This window comes from Elephantulus edwardii, unplaced genomic scaffold (genome assembly GCF_000299155.1).
Source record: "Elephantulus edwardii isolate Elephantulus edwardi_28Jun2011 unplaced genomic scaffold, EleEdw1.0 scaffold00164, whole genome shotgun sequence".
NCBI classification, from domain to species: Eukaryota; Metazoa; Chordata; class Mammalia; order Macroscelidea; family Macroscelididae; genus Elephantulus; species Elephantulus edwardii.
Genome location: NW_006399914.1, coordinates 3,110,128 through 3,129,228, shown reverse-complemented (window position 1 = coordinate 3,129,228; position 19,101 = coordinate 3,110,128). Strand labels below are relative to the sequence as shown.

The 19,101-nt window shown below is 35.3% G+C and overlaps 1 protein-coding gene across 1 annotated transcript in view; it reads left to right on the top strand.

Moving 5' to 3' along the window:
• The first annotated feature begins 928 nt into the window (after positions 1 to 928).
• Positions 929 to 19,101, top strand: part of MYEF2 (myelin expression factor 2) — a 38,693-nt gene continuing 20,520 nt past the window's right edge. The window contains exons 1-9 of the mRNA XM_006895288.1: positions 929 to 1,128; positions 6,182 to 6,390; positions 7,642 to 7,694; positions 8,853 to 8,860; positions 8,964 to 9,057; positions 13,467 to 13,661; positions 14,322 to 14,475; positions 15,033 to 15,082; positions 15,190 to 15,253. Coding sequence (XP_006895350.1) covers positions 971 to 1,128; positions 6,182 to 6,390; positions 7,642 to 7,694; positions 8,853 to 8,860; positions 8,964 to 9,057; positions 13,467 to 13,661; positions 14,322 to 14,475; positions 15,033 to 15,082; positions 15,190 to 15,253 — 985 coding nt within the window. The 5' untranslated portion in view covers positions 929 to 970. The remainder of the gene's footprint in view (positions 1,129 to 6,181; positions 6,391 to 7,641; positions 7,695 to 8,852; positions 8,861 to 8,963; positions 9,058 to 13,466; positions 13,662 to 14,321; positions 14,476 to 15,032; positions 15,083 to 15,189; positions 15,254 to 19,101) is intronic.

Sequence of the window (19,101 nt, the reverse complement as noted above, 5' to 3'; positions counted from 1 at the left end):
CAGCCAAGAGGGAACAGCTCCATAGCTGACCCTCCAGCAGATTGTCAGAGATAGTCAATTGTATGGGAGATTACCCAACTTTTTCCTGTGGATGAAGGGGTTTGGCTTACATTTTAACTTCATACAGTAATTAAGTTTGAGAGCCTTTAAATGCTTTAATTATTTCCATCAGCATATAATAAACACATAATCAAATCTCAAAGTATCCATTATTAGCAAAACTAGCAAGCTTCTTATGAAAATTATAGATTTCCCCCATTGATTGCTGCTTGGAGAATGAAAAACTTCAATCTTTTATATAGGCTGATAATTGAGTTCTATGAAAAGCTTCACTTTGGTGAATAACCTGATCTCAAAAGAAATTCACTGTAGTGAATAACAAGCACTCATCAGTAGGTATTTACTGAATGTCCACAAAGTGCCTATGCACTTGAAACAGAAGTGGTGAATAATTTATTTCCATCATCTTCTGGGTTTCTAAGGGGAATCCGAAGATTTGTAGACCTCTTAAGGTGCCGGTCAGTGCGCTGCTTTTTAACTGTCCACACCTGGAAGGAACTGAGTAGTTTGGCTTTCAGCATTTCTAACCCCAGTGCAGGCTTTTGTAGGCGAAGACCCCATTGGAGGGCCAGCAGCAGTCCTGCTGGTGGTCAAAAACAACGCGGGGCTGGGGGATGCAGGGCAGGTTGGTGCAGCCGCGGGCTAGGGCCCGGCCTAGCGCAGCAATGGCGGCCTTGACCCGCCAGCACCGCGCCCCTCCCCCACTCACTCCCACCCCCGCCCCGCACCAGCCTCACACTATCTCCCGGTTGCCCAGCCCCGACTGGCTCTCGCGAGATCAGGGCGGCTGAGCGCTCGGGGCCTTTTCAAATCGGGATCCGTTACCGCTTCCTTGGCCGTCGCCATTGTAGCTCTCGGAGCGCTTTTCAGCTCAGGCCGCGGAGTCGGAGGCGGAGGCAGCAGCGTGGGGATGTCGGACGCCGAAATATGTGAGGTGCTTGGGATCTCTGGAGTCGACAGTCCGCAGCAACTGCCTTCGGAGGCTGTGGGCGAGTCGCGGCGAGAACTACACCCGCCGGAGCCGGAGAAGCAGCAGTCTCACAGCAGCAGCTCCAATGGCGTTAAAATGTATTGTCTTTTTATCCCGGGACACGGGCGAGGTGGGGGCGGGAAGGAGGTCTTAGGAGACCCGGGCCACGGCTAGGCCTCTAGGGAGGGGACCCCGAACCCTCAGGCTTTGGGAGGAGCAGGTACAGCCTGGCAGCGCCCAGGCCTTTCCACTCGACCCAGGCCCGGCTGGCTGCATGCGGCCTGGGGTCGGGACGCCGGGGCGCCGGCCCCCCAACTCCCCAGATCCCAGTCCTGGGCCGCGGGGCACTCCCGCTTCCTTGGTCGCCGCCCGAGAACCTTTGAGCAAAGCCTAGCGGCGTCATGGCTTTGCAAGAGATTGATCCGGCTTTAAAGACCAGTGGTTAGTGTTCATCACTAGGGAGTATCTAGGGATGACATCATCCGACATTTCCTCTCTCTCTGGGCTCATCGTGAGCTTTAGAAATGCAATGTTTTGTTTTCCTAGTTATTTTTACCCCCCTCTCAGTGACTATATACCGAAAGGAAGTTTAATAACGTGCTCCTAGATGGGAATCTGCTTAGTTATCCTTGAGTTGGCTGAAGATGTTTTCAAAAGGGAAATGTCGATCGTGAGTCGCATCCACGTCCCCATCCCCCTTTAATGCTTGTCACTTGTGTAGAGTATTTGGAAAAACTTCGTTTGCTTCTGATTTTGGTATATAAATTAAGTTCAAATAGAAGAGAACCCACTGCTCTTCAAGATTGCCCCGTTCTTTTGTTTTCATTTGGTTCCCCTCCTCCCTCCCACCCTGTTCTTAATGCCTGAGAAGTATTTAGTTGAATCTATAGACTGTTTCTAGTTTTAAGGAAACGTTATGAAATGTACTTCCCTTTGTTTTTGTCATGTGAAGTCAAGCATTCATTTATCTATGCCAAGTCTTTTATTCCTAGGTTGAAAGAACATTAATAATTTAGTAAATGCATCCTTTTCCTTCACTCAGTTATGCTTTGGAGTAGCAGCAGTAAACAGATACTTAGATCCACACTTTGTTTTCCTAATTTAGTTTTAACTTTCCTCTTGTATTGAAATGTTTGGGATAGTCTCAAGTTTAAGGGTAGTTGATTGCCAATGAAGTGTGGTTAGTTCTCAATCTAGTTAAGACACTTGCTCTTCAATTCAAGTGAGATAGGTAGCATTTAGACAGAATAGAGTGCAGGTGGGGTTAAAGCTCAGTAGGGTTTGTTAGACAATGGAAAGTAGTGCCCCTCACAAACTGAAGAGTTGAGAATGAAGTGTTTTCTAAGGTAACTGCCACAGGGCAGGCTTGGTTTCTTAAGTAGGAATGTAAAATGGTGGAAGATATACTTAAAACATGTGCTTGTTGTTCTTTTTAACTTGGGTGTGTTCTTACCTTTTCTCTAGGTAGAATATTAACCGCTTCTAGAAAATCAGACTGCACTTGGATATAATTAGTATGTCAGTACAGGTGAAGCTAGTATCGAAACCTCTGTTAGACCTAAGACTTACTAATCTCTTTAAAAATCCTGTGTGGGGTATGTATGTATGTATCTAGCTCTGTCTAGACAGAAAAAGAGAAAGATAGGCAAAGAACTGTCTTCATTTCTTTTCAAGGAAGAGGAATGTACAAGGTGAAGAAGTGAGAAAAAAATTATGAATAAAAACAAATGCAGATTCTTTCAATATTTGTTTATAATTCGCCTCTCATCCATTTTCTTCAAAGTTGAATAAAGAGATCCATTTACTGTCAGATTTTTTTATACCATCTATCCCCTAGAACATATGTTAGCCCAGTATGATGGTCAATCAAGTGAAATAATTAAGGACATTACTTACTATGCTAAACTTTTTTTGTGTGTGTGATTCAGTAGGAGTTAACACCTAAGTCTTAAGTCGATTACTATGTATTTCTAATGAGGAGAACTTATAGCTGGTGATAAAAAGATGTCCAGATATTAAATATATATTGTCTCTTGCCATCAAGATTGAAAATGGCTTTAATAGTCATAAACATTGAAGAGAGAGACTACGATGTCTTAATTTGTCTTCAGTTCCGTTAAGTAGGTACTGAAGAAATGAAGAAGTAAACTTTTTGGTATTGTAACTTAAGATACAAGGGATTTTTTGATGTGTGTTCTCATTTTTAGATAGAAAATGAAAAATTGGTTTTCTCATGTCCAGGTTTTCCCTTTATGTCAAAACAGTATATATTGACTCTCCTTAAGAATGAATAGGAAGAAAATTTTAAAAAAAACTTTTAATTATTCATGTGGTCAGTAAAGAATATTACGGGATATGATGAGATTGAGAGTGATACTGTATAAATATTATTACATCACTGTTGGTTTCTTCCAGGAACAAAATGGGCAGGAGGAGAGGTGTTCACAAACCTGAATAGAGAGTTAATATTTTCTGTAGTAAGCTAAGCTCATTGTAAAAACTTTTTAAAAAAACATTCAATTTACAAAAAGAAGGATTTGTGTATGTAGCTATTTTCTGTAAGTATAACACTCTGTGTCTTGGCTGCTGCCATTTTCAGAAGTGTCATTCTGATCAAACAGGTAGGTGTAGTGGATAATGAGAAGACCTTATCCAGGTATTTCCAGTTCTGATGATGAAAGTATTTCATTCTTCAGTATCCACAGAGAGTGGATTCCAGGACACGTTTGCGTACCAAACTGTGGATGCTCATCCCTTAAATAAAAGTGTCATATTTGCATATAACAGCAACACATCCTCCGGTATACTTTAAATCATCTCGAGATTACTTATAATACCTAATGCAATGGAAATTCTATGTAAATATTACTTTATACTCCCTGATAATCTTCGAACTTTGAGGGATTGCTTTGAGTCCTTAATTTTCCCCTCAGTATTTTTGATGTGTGGCTCATTGAATCTGCAGATGTGGAATCCTGAGGTTATGGAGGGCTGATTGTATCCTCATCAAGGTTTGAAATCCATTGCAAAGCAAGTTTGACCTTAATATCGCTTCTTTGATTTTAGCAATATTTCTGGCAGGAAGCAGCACCATCTATGGTGAGATGAGAGTAGGTTTTTAATTGACTTTTCCTTCCTTCATTCATTCAAAGTTTATGTTGCTTAACATATGATACGGGCTGTCAACCATGGTAGGTGATGCTGACATCAAAACAGATAAGTTTCAATTTTTTTAAAATACTTTCATGGAACTGTACTTTTGTTAACAAAAGTATTGTTTAGAAAGCTGAGTAAGTTACATAATGAGATTGCAACACAAAAGTCTGTTGAATACTATGGAATGTACAGATCCCAAGAACACTTACTTTAGAAGATACTTTAGAGCCTAGGTTGCTAAATCTAGTTGTATGCTAGTATAATCTAAGAAGTCAAAAAAAATTTTTGTGTTGTGGATATCATAACCATAGAGTTGTATTAGTTTACACTTCTGAAAATTTGCTTTCAAAATGAAATTTTTAGTGACACATTTAAAATTCACTGAGGTAATTAGGGAATTAAACCCACTGCAAGTCTAGTTTTAAAAACATTCCATTTGAAAAGAAAGTGCATTTTTCTTGATAAAGCCAAACTTAGCTATGTTTTTGTTGTGTACCTTTGAGTTGGAACTGAACCATAGCTGACCCTTCTGGTGGGTTTTCAGAGGCAGTAACTCACACAGGGCAGAGATTGCCCATCTTTTACCTGTGGAGCAGCTGGGTAAATTTGCACTGGTTACCTTTGCATTGACAGCGCAATTTTGTTATCATTGAGCCACCAGAGTGAACTTATGTCCTCTAACTTATGAGTAGTTAGTGGATATCATCATTATAATTGCATTGTGATCACAACTTAATAATTTTTCTAGTTAAGACCTCATTAAAAATTATTGTTTGCAGTTAAGTTGGCACTTCCTCATAGCTGACTCTCCAGCGAGTTTTCAGATGCAATAAATCGCAGAGGAGGAGATAGCCCATCCTTCTCTCATGTAGTGTATAGTGGATTTGAACTGTCTGCCTTTGGCATTACAGCACAATTCTTATCACTGGGCTACTATAGCTTAATAAAATTATGATTTGTGTTGCATTTTAATTACTGCTTTCCTCCTCACCAGCTATAGATAGTACTGCTAATAAAAGTGGCAAACTAGTTTAAAAAAATGTTTTTTTTTTCAGGTAACTATAGAACACCTTATGCATTTTTTTTTATTCTTCAGAATTGGAGATAAAATATTTAGAAGCATATGTGTGCATACATGGAACTCTGGCAAATACATTGGTTAAAAGGTCACTAGTTTAAGCCCACTAGCAGTCTGCTTCCACAAAGATTTATAGCCTTAGAAAATTTGGGCAGTTCTGCTCTGTCCTATAGAGTGGGAGTTGTTACCAACCTGAAAGCAAAGAGATGTACATGTATGTATATGTGTATTTAGAACTTAAAAATGCAGATATGATAGAACCTTTATATTTTTAAGTGGGGAAGAGGAAAGAACTTAAGTTCTAGAAAGAACCTGTTAATCTTTTTAAGACATGAAAGAGTATCTTTTTATTAGATTTTTGAGAGTTCTGAATGAGGTCCAGAAAGCTAATTCTTCATTAAACTTGAAGTTCTAAGTCTTTAGGAATAAAATAACTTGCCACCCTCTTCCCTTTGTTAGAGTCTAATAATACTTCCTAAAAAGTATGATGGAAAAAACTGGGTGATTGAATTTTGTAACTACTTGTAACATAGAAAAAATATTAATATTGTTAAAGGTGAAGTTTGGTAATATGCCCAGATCTTCACTTTGAAAAGGCCTTGAGGGATGTTAAAAACAGGAAGCTAACTCTGTAGCTGTTTTGCTGAATCTGTACTGTTTGATAGGATGGTAGTTCAATTTCATCCAGAGATATGTTGGTATACAGTCTTAGGCATTTACTTCTGAAAAGTCACAGCCAAAAAATCCTAAAGGACAGATCAGCGCTAAACACTTGGGTGCCTGTGAGTTTGAATCTACTTGTCAACAACTGACAGCAGCAAACCATAGTGGAGTGTTTTGTTATGTGAAACCTTTATTTTATATTGCCTACCAATCTTTGAAGCACAACTGAATTTTTCCATTTTTTGAATTTGTAGGGAGAATGAAGAATCAGGAAAAGATGAGAAATCTGATTTAAAAGAAAAGTCTTCAGGAAATAAGAAGGCAAATCGATTTCATCCTTATTCAAAAGACAAGAATTCAGGCACTGGAGAAAAAAAGGGCCCAAATCGTAACAGAGTTTTCATTAGCAACATCCCCTATGACATGAAATGGCAAGCTATTAAAGATCTAATGAGAGAAAAAGGTAACTGTCTCTGAAATAACCCACTGTTGGGCATCTTCATGTAGAAGGAGTAGGAAACTGAATAGACTTTTTTAATTCTTCTGAGCTATTCAGATTCAAAAGTATTTTATTTCTCAACACCTGAATTAATCTTTTCCTCTTCTTTCACTCAACACAATTCCATTACAAGGTAGTATGGATAAATGATCTATTTTTCTTTTTGCCATTTTAGTGGTATAGTAGTGAGCCAGTATATGCATGCCACCAAGAATTTTGATAAAGAGATTGCTTTGTCTTGTTGACGTTTTTATAGATTTTTAAAGGATTATTGCATTAGTTAAGCAATACATTTAGCGTGTTAAAGTATGATTAATAAGGTCTGATTTTTATTTTTTTTTTCCCAAAAGCTGTTTTGTTCTTACCTTGGTGGAGTCTGGAATCTGGCTGTGGAATTCCTTTTGTTTGCATTGTCATGACTGCCACGATGCTGTCTGTATTTGCAGTTCTATATTAAACTTGCTTTACTGCTGTTGCAGTTTTGTTTTCAGAATAACCTGAAAACCTTCATCTTTTACTTCTATTATAAATATATATATATATGGTTGGTTTTGGGGAAAAATAACTTTAATACTTGATCTTGTAAAAGTTAGTTTTGTTATCTCTTGAAAAATTGAGTTTCAACATCCCTGAAAACTATGCACTTGGCTTTGAGGCTGTTCTCAATAAATAAAAATATTTGCTTTGGTGTATCTGTTGTAAGGTGACAACTATTTGATTGGTTTTATTCACTGACTTTATTTAGAAAGTGTGTGGCTTGCTGTGAAGCATGACTTGTAAATTTAGTTTACTGATGGCAAACATGATTGAAGACATTCAGGTAGAAAGTCACCTTAAAACAGCTGTTGTGTGTAGGCTGACCAAAGTTATTTGAAAAGTGCTAATGTTGATGATTTTAATATGATAGGCTAAGGGACCATTTGTATGTATATGTGTTATTTGTTCACCAACTATATCATGCTGGCCAAAATATGATCTGTAGTATGATTTAGGTTAATATAGTTGTTAGCTTTTTTAGAGAATGTGGATGATGTATATTTCTGAAAATTAGTTAAATTTACATAGCCATTGATAGGAGGTATGTTGGTCTGGTTTTGATTGTTGGTGAATAATAGGTGCTTTTCTGTAGAGTTGTGCACAGGTGTGCAGTAAAGCAAGATACTGGTGTTTAAATGTATTGTTTCTTGGTATTTTCCTTTTGTATGTCTTATGTAGTTGGTGAGGTTACATACGTGGAGCTCTTTAAGGATGCGGAAGGAAAATCAAGGGTAAGTGCTGTGGGCAATAATCTGCTAGAGGTTTAAAAGTTCCTCAGCAGTTTACTTTCGTATAATACTTGTACCAGTTTTTGGAAACTTAAGTTTCATTTTGTTTTACTTTATTATGCAAGATTGAGGCTTTATATTAGCAAGTCTGACACTTATGCAAACCAAACTAGCTGCCTGGAAGGGGATGGGTTTTATAAATGCCCATAAAGGGCATTCCACTTTTCTAATGCTCTAAGGTAATGCTGCTTAGCCGTTAGATTTTAACATAAGATATTTTTTTGTTGTATTTTCATGTCTTTAAGGATATTTTACAGTCATTGAATTTCTAATATTCCCAAAGATTAAGTTCTGTAAGAGGCATATATCATAAAGGTGTTAATTCAGAGTATATACTTTAAAATATTCCTGAACAGTTTGATTTGGAAACCTGCAGGATTACATAAGAGGCAGTGTTCTAACCAATTGATAGGCATGATAATGATGACTGAATCAACAGGGTAGGAATTGACAGCAGATTTTGATTTTGGCAACTAGAAAATACAAAGATGTTTAGTTGGATGCATTCAAATGGCACTTTAAGTAGCAGTAATCATAAGGAATTACTTTTAAAATGATTCTACAAATTTATTTCTTAGCAGAAGTGATTTTCTTTATATACGTTTACCATTGGTTGCTGCTGTGTACAGCCAGTGTTCTGTTAAAGAGGACTTTATGTTAAAAATGAGATTAATATTTATTTCCTGTTTTGATTTTACTAGAATAGATGACTAGACATGGAAAACTATTTATACAGAATACACCTTACAGATTGGCGCTTTTGATGGATTTCTTTAAATTGAATTTGTTCAGTGACATTACTTTGATATTGACACAAACAAAAGTCATCTAAAAGCTGGAACATGCTCTAAGATTGTTGATGCTTGGATCTGAAATGAATTAATTTTTCTCAACTTTATAGAAAATTTATGACCACTTGCCTGTTATGTTCTGGAGGTGTAAAACATTAAAAATTATTTTCTTGTTGATTGTCTTTTAATGACTTGAATGTTTGAGATTGTCTTTTAATGACTTGAATGTTTGACTCTACATTATTAACTTCACCGACTGATCTTGAACTTTTTTTCTTTTGCATATATTGACAAATCTACCTGGATATAGGGTTGTGGGTAAGAATTTTTTTTAAAAGTACTACACTCAAAATTAAACTTCTAATTGTGGGAAAATAATCTTAGTAATTTAACATTTTCTGTCAATTCTTTCCCCATAAAGTGTGGTTGAATTCAAAGATGAAGAATTTGTAAAGAAAGCACTAGAAATTATGAACAAATATGATCTTAGTGGAAGACCTTTGAATATTAAGGAGGTAAGAACTTGGATATCGAGACATGTTTCCTTTTGCCTTCCAGTCTTAGTAATATAGTTATATATTTAAAATAGCTTTTTGTTTGCCCTTAGCTAGTTGTATATTTTACTTCAACTTACTAGCTGCAGATAAAGGGAATTTTTTAAACCTCAGGATCCAGAAATTTAAATACCTAATATCTAGGTCTTTATATTTTATGTGCTGATATTATTTAATAGGCATTTATATTTAGATTGTGACCATTAAGAAATAACAGTATTCTTATTGTAATTAAACGTTGCATCTTTATTTGATAATATATTATTAAGATTTGAAAGAAATTAATAATTACATTTAATAAAATGAGCTGCCAAATTAAAATTTATAAGTTAACAAAATTTGAAGTTGAAAATTGGAAACTCCTCTAATGTTCTTGTATACAAACTTATAGCAGTGTAAGTACATTAATTAGAAGTAGCATAAGATATGTAAAATGTATTCCTAGTTAAATATAATTTATTCAGGATAATCTACCTTTGATAGCAGTCATTTTCATTGGCTCTTTTATACTGTTAAGTTTCTGTGATATTTTGATCATGGACCATTTCTGCACATATTCTTGCTAAAATCTATTAAATAAAAGACTTGAAGACTCCATCAGCACTGTTAGTGATCTTTAATTATGCAAATATACTGTCCGTCTTGGCATTTAACTTCATATTCTAGTGATTTGAATTCCAACTTCTTCCTTGTAACTGTGTAATTAGGTAGATGACCTAATATCTCTAAGTCTCAATACTAGTACTACTGGCAGTACCAACCTAATGTGATTTTTATAAGGATAAATTAAGATACTTGCTGAAGAATTCATGTTATGGCACCAAAAACCTTTGTGACCTGGACAAGTTACTTAACCCCTGTTTCTTTATTTACTTTTCAGTAAAATGGAAGTTATTATAAAACCTACCTGGTAGAGTAATAAAGACTCAGAGTTAATATATATTAAAAAAAAAAGAATATTAGCTATTATAATTATAGTATTTGAGAAAGCAATGCTTTGCTCAAAATATTGCATTTTTTTGTATATATATATATATATGTGTGTGTGTGTGTATATATGTGTGTGTGTATATATGTGTGTGTGTATATATATGTGTGTGTGTATATATATATAAACCAATAGGTGAGAGGTCTCTCTGGTGACCTATTGTTAGGAGCTACCAAACTGAAGGCACACAATTCAAATCCATCAGTCACCTTCTGTGTGAGAAAGATGGGTAATCTCCTCTTTTGGAATTAACTGCCTTTGAAAATACACTAGAGGGTGAGTTATGGTTAGATTCCGACTTGATACATAACAGCCACAACAAGAAGTGTAGTGATTATTTTTCCACTGGATATAGTAATAGTTTTAATTTTTGTTCCTGAGTATAAATAAAGTGATGCTATTAAAGATTAAAGGCCATATTGCTAACGAATAAAAGTGTCCCAAATTCCTGTGTTAGAATTAGTTCCAAAATTTACATAACGTTTTCTGAACCTGTGGATTTATATAGAATTTATTTCTTTTGTTCAAATTTTTTTACAGGGAAATAGAAAGTTTTTAAAATTTAGATTGATATAATCCCATTTACGGGATGCTGCTTCTGTGTAGACCGGCTCAATATTTTAGCAATGTTTTGGTATTCACATAATTACTTTTAGGCTAGTGTTTATAGAACAGTCACCCTTACAGGTGATTACTATTATGAGACTTATAATTTGCTATTTAATCTTAACTCCTGTTCCTTTTTCAAAGGGTAAGTCTATACTGATTTTCAGTGTCTTTTTTTTTTTTTAATGGATGATAAAATCCAACTCCATTTTTATATGCTTTTAAGTTTTACTACAGTGTGGCTCTACCATAATAATAATACATTATTCAGATGCTGTTTGAAAGGTTGGTGGTTCAAATGCACCAACAGCTCCATGGGGGGAAAAATACCTTGTGGCTTGCTTTTATTAAAAGTATAGCCTAAGAAACAGTGGAGCAGTTCTCTTCTGTCCTGTCCAGTAGTGTTGCTCTGAGTAAGAATTGACTCAGTGACATATGGGTTATGGAATGCATAGCATTCCTATAGAAGTTGATGCCTCCATTTTTACCATTGTCTTTGGGAAAACACTAGAAACAGTGTTTCTGTTTGTCCTAGTTCATGGATGTGTCATTCTTCATTCAGCTAACATTTTTTACTTAACTTCATTAAAGACAGTCTTTCTCCGAGGAATAACTGATTTTTGTATGGACAGTTGGGATCAACATTTGACTACAGTGAGGGATAGCCTAAAGAAGAGTGTATTGTCAGTGTTTCTTAAGAAATCTTAAATAATGTTTTTTAATTAAGTGGAAGCTAGTAACCCTTATAAAACCTCTACTAGCAGTGACTGAGTTCTGTTGGTCTAGTGGTAAGAAGTTGTGCTTTAATTCCAAAGGCACATAGTTTGAATCCACCAGCTGCTCTGTGAGAAGTATGGACAGTCTCCTCCCTTGCACTTGATTACCTTTGAAAACCAGGAGGGCCAGCAATGGGTTGGTTTCAACTCAACAGCAAATAACTAGCGCTGTGGAAGGTTGCTGTTAGTCAAAACTGACTGGACAATAGTGAGTTTGGTTTTAGTTTTACTAGTAATATCAAGGGATCCCTGGTGACAATATGATTAGAGTGTTTGACTGCTAACCAATAAGGCAGACATTTACACCCGTCAATCTTTCTGAGATAGCAGTATTTACAGCCTTGGAAATTCAGATAGTTCTACTCCGTTCTTTAGGGTCACTATATATTGATACAGATTTGATGGTGATGGGTACTAGCAATAGCAGGCAGTGACTGACAAGATGACAGTAAAGAAGAAAAGAATAGATAATCTATATTTATTTTGTATGTATTTTATATAATATACATATTGTTGTTGATTGCCTTCAAATTGAGCATAACTCATAGCAATCCTATGAACAAAAGGCCTGAAACCCCTCTACAATTAGTGACATTTATCAAAGTTTCTAGAGTTTCCAGAGGCATGTTAATATACATAGTATATAAAGAGAAATAAACAATGCAGTATGTTTAATACAATTAGTACTTCTCAATGGTAAGGATAAACAGTCCCAATTAATCTAATTTAAGGTGCACTTTCCTGTTTTTGCTTTTTTTTCCTATTGCAGCTTACATTTTGTATTTTTAGATGTTTTTAAAGCTTTTATTACTAACCTGAATGTTTCAACAGTCCCTTTTCCTGTATTTCTTTATGGTAAAGAAATACATACATTGGCAGCCAGGATACCTCCTGTTTCCTCAGCTCTTAGAGAATTAAAGTCATCCAGCTTTTTTTTGTTGTTGTTAGGATTACCAGCCTGAAACAAGCAGAATAGAGTACAATTGATGATAGTTATCATTTGATATTCGGATGATGTGCTTACGTGCTTTTATTTCTTTTTGGGGAGTTTTGTTTTTGTTTTTTGGATTTCATTTAGTGTGATCTGAGTACATTAAAAATAAGTTTTTAAATTTTTCTTTTGCTTAAAGGATAGTTTTCTTACAAATAACTTTTTAAAAAATGTTTTGCCTTCACTTAAAACTTATTCAAGGCTAAAGAGCTGATTATGACTTTTGCAGTGCTCTATTAAAAGAGTAGAACCTCCCATTGGGTTTCCGAATCTATCTTAATAGGAGTAGACTTCATCTTTTTTCTTACTGAATGGCTTGTGAGTTTGAACTGTCAGCATTTTGGTTAGCAATGCAGCATTAGCCCACTACACTACCAAGACTCCTTACTTTAATACTTCATCCCCTGCTGTTTTTTTCTCTCGCCTCAGATCATGATCATTATTGAGGAAGGAAAGAGAAGGTGGATAATTACATTCGTTCGGGAATGAAATTCATGAATTGGGAATAGAATAGTTCTTTCTTTATCTCAATACCCACTGTTGAAAAGCCTTGAATTAGTTCAAGTTTAGCATTTTATTCGAGGCATCCAGTGGTGAGAATTCACCATTACTTTGTTTTAAAAAGGAAAAAAAAGAATTTTTCTCCTCTTTAAGTTCTGTGTATGTACAATGCCATATGCTTTTATATTAGTGTGAGGGCAAGCATAAACTGCAAATTTAAGTTACTGTAGTGGTTGGAAAATAGTACTAAACTGACAATTCTGGAGACTGAAATATTTTTATCTATCCATAGGTTTTTATGACAGTTTCTTAAATGAGGGTGGGTAAAGGTCAGTCTTCAAAGGGTTAATAATTTGGGCTAGATGGGATAGCTAACTGTTGAATATGAAATTATTAATTATATATAGATTTGCTGCATTTAAATTTATTATATAGATTTACTTGTAATTTTAATGATACAAATTTACTGATGCATCTAGTAGCATTTAACATTCAATGTATATTATAGGATCCCGATGGAGAAAATGCCCGTAGGGCACTGCAACGAACAGGAGGATCATCGTTTACAGGAGGACATGTTTCTGATATGGGATCAGGGTTGGTGAATTTACCACCATCCATTCTCAATAATCCAAACATTCCTCCTGAAGTTATCAGCAATTTACAGGCCGGTAGACTTGGTTCCACAATTTTTGTTGCTAATGTAAGTTAAGCTTTAATCTAAAAATTTTACCATTTTGCTGTTCAGTGCTAATCATTAGTTGATTTGGTGAACGGTTTATAGGACATTTTGCTCGTTTTTAACTGAAGCAAGTGGAAATAGTGATGGTTGTAACTCAAAATTAAATTTCTGTTTTAGAGTGCAGATAACCATTAAAGTTTTTAGTAAGACTGGAATTTATTATTTATTGTTCTTAAAAGTATTCTTATTTTTAAATATGTTATATTCTAATAAATAATACTAAATTATAATTTTTATTAATTTTGGTAAATGGATGTTCTTAGGTTTGAAGATTGTAAATGTGCTTGTTAAACATTGTTTTAAACCTTTTAGATGTCAAGTTTGAGTTTCTCAGTAAAAGTAGATGTCCAGGTTTTAAATTACTAAAATAGAATTGAACAGTTGAGAGACTGTTTTGGTAATAAAAGAAAAACATGAATAAAGGATCAACATAGATGTAGTATAACAGATATTTAACAACTTAAAAATGTTTTATTTGAGTATTGTTAGTGTGTTGTATGATAAAAATTAGAAAATTAGAGGTTTTTATACTTTGGAGAATTGGGAAAAGATGTTTTTGAATTTTTTATGAATGTAGAAGAGGGATTTATTAGGTATATAACTAGAAAATTTTATGTTAAGCTTGACTTTAAAGTTGGTTGGAAGAAGCTAAAGGAAGTATTCAGCATAGCTGGAACCGTAAAGCGGGCAGACATTAAAGAAGATAAAGATGGCAAGAGCAGAGGAATGGGCACAGTCACTTTTGAACAAGCAATTGAAGCAGTTCAAGCAATTTGTATCCTTATTGATATTTTAGTATTATTCAATGATATTGAAGAAACTTAATACCACTTTGTGGGAGTTTATGGAATTTAAGATTACCTGGCTTAGACTTAAGCATTTAAAATCTTTACCGTGTTTAAGTACTAAAATGGTTTTAAAGTATATTAGACTTTATTTACTGTGTTCAAGTATTAAAGTTGTTCTTAAAACTTGTAGTAGCTAAATTGTAAAGACTTGGTAAGAACTTCCCCCCCCTTCATATTCCCTGTCTACCTCAGCTAATTAATTGTATATATGCTTTTGATAGATACATACTTCTTAAAGCATTCATGCTTTAAATGAAGCAGTGTTGACTTTATTGTACCATATTTGGATTAAAATATTTCATTTATAGAATTGAAAAGCAAAGAATTGAAGATTTTCTTTTGAGTAAACTCAAGAGACTAAATTAGAAAATAAAATCTTACATGTTTAAGATAATACATTCTAACTAAACAAAATGATAAAAATACTTATTTTCAAGTGTAATTTTGTAGTCACTTTAACTGACTTTCCTTGACTAAACTACAGCTATGTTCAATGGACAATTTCTATTTGATAGACCAATGCACGTGAAAATGGTGAGTCCCTGAACATGGCTTCAGTTCTCTCTTCTGTTCCTGCATTACTGTTTATTGAGGAAGAGGGCTATAAATTAACCACTTAATTAACTTTTTTTTGCAATTAGGATGATAAATCTGTTCCACATGAAGACTACCGCTCACATGATAGTAAGACACCACAATTACCACGTAAGTAAAAGTTACTATTAGGAACTACATAGATTGTCCTTTTTAGCATAATTCTATATGTTGAAGCAGGAGTGGCATCCACTTCCTAAATAACATGTCTTCGGAAACTTCTGTGAACTTTGATAAATGTTGATGTTGATAGCTTCAAGCATTTTGTTCATAGGGGTGCTATTGAGTCATGCTCGACTTGAAGGCAATCAACAACATAGGCTGAGCATATTGTTCCTGCTTCTCAAGATACCCCAAGATAGTATGAGCCTAGTTTGACATGTTTGATTAGTAAGGCCAAGAAAATAAATGTTATATATAGTTTTTTCCCTTTTTGATAGCTTGTCCTTAATATAAAAGCAATACATATAATTTCCTTATAATTTTTCCATTTATAGATAAACCACCATTGTAACATGTTTTGGCTTTTTTCCTTGTCTTTCCGTCCAAGAAGATTTACGTTATTTAGTTGTAAACCATCACATAATTGCTTAACAGTTTCACTATTAATGTATATTCAGGTGGTTTAACTTTTTTCCCTTTTAGTAGAGTAATTCATGTCTTTTTATATAAAACACTTGGTATTTTTCTTCTGAGGTGCCATTATCTGAATTTTAATTGCTAAACTTACTTTTAAAATTTTACATTGGTTTGCATGTAATCACTCATGCACATTGTGCTTTGTATATGTAGTTTGTGTTTTGTACAATTATCTTTAATTTATATACCTGTGTTTTATATAATCATTAATATGCATTTATATTTTATATAATTAATTACCATTCTGAAAATTATCCAAAAATGATTGGGAAAGTCTGCTGTTAAAAGCTTGTCTTCAAAGTACTGAAGAGCAACGATGTCAGTCTGGAGACTAAGGTGTGCCTGAACTAGGCCATGGTCTTTGCAATTATTTGCTATGCATCAGAAAGCTGGGCAGTGACTAGGGGTGATAGGAGAGTTGATGCCTTTGAGCTTTGGTGCTGGAGAAGAGTATTGAATACATCATGGACTGCTAGGAGAACAAACAGGTTCATCCTTTTGCTTATGGCTTTAAATCTTTCATGATTTATAGCTTCTTCAGTACTAGTTCTTGGAACTCTGTGAACTCAGCATTTTTTTTCCTGCTTTTCTTTCTCAAAGGGTTTTTATTATGTACTCTGGTCTGCTTTCTTAGGAGAAGCTGGTTTTGGTTTTTTGTGCTGTTTGTACTGTGTGCTGCTTCCTTGACATTATGAGAAATTTGTGGGAGTTGATGTTTTCCTGACAAAGCCAGTGAGGGGAGCTGGGAACCTCCCAAGAATCTTGCCCAGCATCCTTCCCTCCCCAAGAAAGGGTGGTTGCAGCTCCATAGGGGCCTCTTTTAGTGTACCTGCATCTTTTCCTGAGGCTATGTTAGGAGGGGCTGTTGCCACTGTTACTAGCAGGGTTTCTTTTGGAGAGGGGGCACCTCCTAGAAATGCAGTCCCTGGGAATAGTGTCCAGGACCCTTCCCTCTTGTGTCTGGGTGGTCTGTTGTGGCTTGCATTTGTCTTCTCCCACAGCTGGGTGGGATGGGGACCTGCTAGACTTTTGGCTAGTGCTTAACCACTTAAGTATTTGAAAATAGATATTCTCAAGTAGATTCAAGTACTTTTGTTTTTTCTGCTAATCCAAAGGCCTGCCCCTTTTGCAGTTCAAATCCACCAGCAGTTTGGAGAGATAAGCAGTTACCTCCTGTGTGGTCTGTAGTCTCAAACTGAATTGAAGGCCAACTATGATTAAATGTGAGAGAAGTAGATTTCCAGGTTAAGCTATGCTTACAGCAGCCATGGTGAAGATGGCATTAGGAGCAAGCAGTGCTTTTTTTTCTGTTGTGTATAGGATCTGCTTGATTCCACCTAACAACATAACATCAAACAGCTGATCCCATTTACTAATATTACCAAATGTGTTCCGGAGAATTATTCAATAGCAGTGTAATATATTTGACAATGCTTTTTCTGCTTTGTGGAGATAATGATGGTGTGTCTTTCTGATGAATTTCCTGTTTAACTTGATTTCTCTAGTAATTATTTATGTTCTTAATAACTCTTAAATTTTCTCTGACAAAATGTACAAAGTGCAAGCATTGGAAAGACAAAAGGGAAGAACATGCTTGGCATTTCTCAAACTGAAAGAATGGAAGTACAAATTAAGCCTTGAGTTTTGATACTGAAGGATTCTGTGAACAAAATCTTGATTGATGTAGGAAGCATTAAAAAAAGATAAAAGAAATAGTTACTGTGTGAAAAAGAATTGACACTGAACTATTTCGTAAGGAAGAAATTCAAGCTGCACTGAAGACACAGGCAAGAAGGAAGGCCCCCAGAGTTGATGGTATACCAGTTAAAATGTTTCAGGAAACAGCAGCCCTAGATATGCTCCCCTGTCTGAGCCATGGAATTAAGAGATACAGCTACCTGACCAATTAGAAGAAATCTGTGTTCCTAATCCAAGAAAGGGTGATCCAACAGTGTGGAAATTATCACAAATGTCATTATATGCAAGTAAAAGCTTGCTGAACATTATTCAGAAACAGTTGGAACAGTACATTGACAGGGAACTTGACAGAGAAATTCAAGCTGGATTCAGGAGACCTTTGAATGAAGGATATCATTGTTGATGTCACATTGATTTCATTGATTATGCAAAGGCTTTTAACAATGTAGATCATAACAAATTATGGCTACTATTGAGAAGAATGAGAATCTAAGAATACTTGTGTCCATGTAAAACCTATACATAGACCAAAAAGTAGTTGTCCTAACAGAACAAGGAAACGCTGCATGGTTTGAAATCAGAAAAGGTGTAGATCGTATCTTTTCTCCATACTTACTCAGTCTGTTGAACAGATCATTCAAGAAGGTTGACTTGATGAAGAGGAATGTAGCATCAAAATTAGAGGAAGATTCATCAGAAACCTGTGTACCCTGATAACATAACCTTGCTTGCTGAAAGTGAAGAAGACTTGAAGCACTTAACTGCAGAAGATCAAAGTGTTCCAATATGGGTCACATCCCAACTTTAAAAAGACAAAAATCCTCACCACTGAATATTATGGAGAAAAGATTAACGTTGTCAACAGTTTAATTTTACTTGCATCCATGTTCAACATCCATCTCAAGCAGCAATCCAGAAATCAGAAGATGTGCTGCATTGGTAATTCTGTCAAGGACGTCTTTAAAGTGCTAAAAGAGAAACAGTGTTGGTTTAAAGACTTAGTTGCATCTGATACAAGCCATGATATTTTAAGGAGCTTAATATGCATTTGAAAGTTGGACAATGAGTAAAGATTTTAAAAAGCAATGATGCCTTTGATTTATAATGTCAGAGAGGAGTATTAAATATCTCATGTACTGCCAAAGGAACAAATAAATCAATCCTAAAGAAAGTGTAGCCCAAATGCTTCTTAGAGGCAAGGATGGTGAAACTTGGTCGTACACCTTTTGGGCATTTTGTTAGAAGGGGCCACTCCTTAGAAACAGACATCATACTGGGAAAGGTAAAAGGTCTGTTAAAGAGAAGACCCTCAATGAGATGGATTCAGAGTGACCATACAATGGTCTTGAGTATGGTAGCGATAATAGTGCAGAATAGGGTGTGCTTCAGATCTGTTCGTAGGGTTGCTATGAGTTATTGTTGACTGCACTTAATAACAATAATATACTTGAAATGCTAGTACACTTTTAATTATTATCATCCTATTTGACACTTATTTTGTTTAAGATGTCTTTAATTAGTCCTTTGCTTTTGGAGTTTTGATTTCTTTGTCCCTTTTATACTTTCTTTACATTTAAAATTGAAACTTTTCATCATTGTTTCTGTTACGTGCTGTCGAGTCA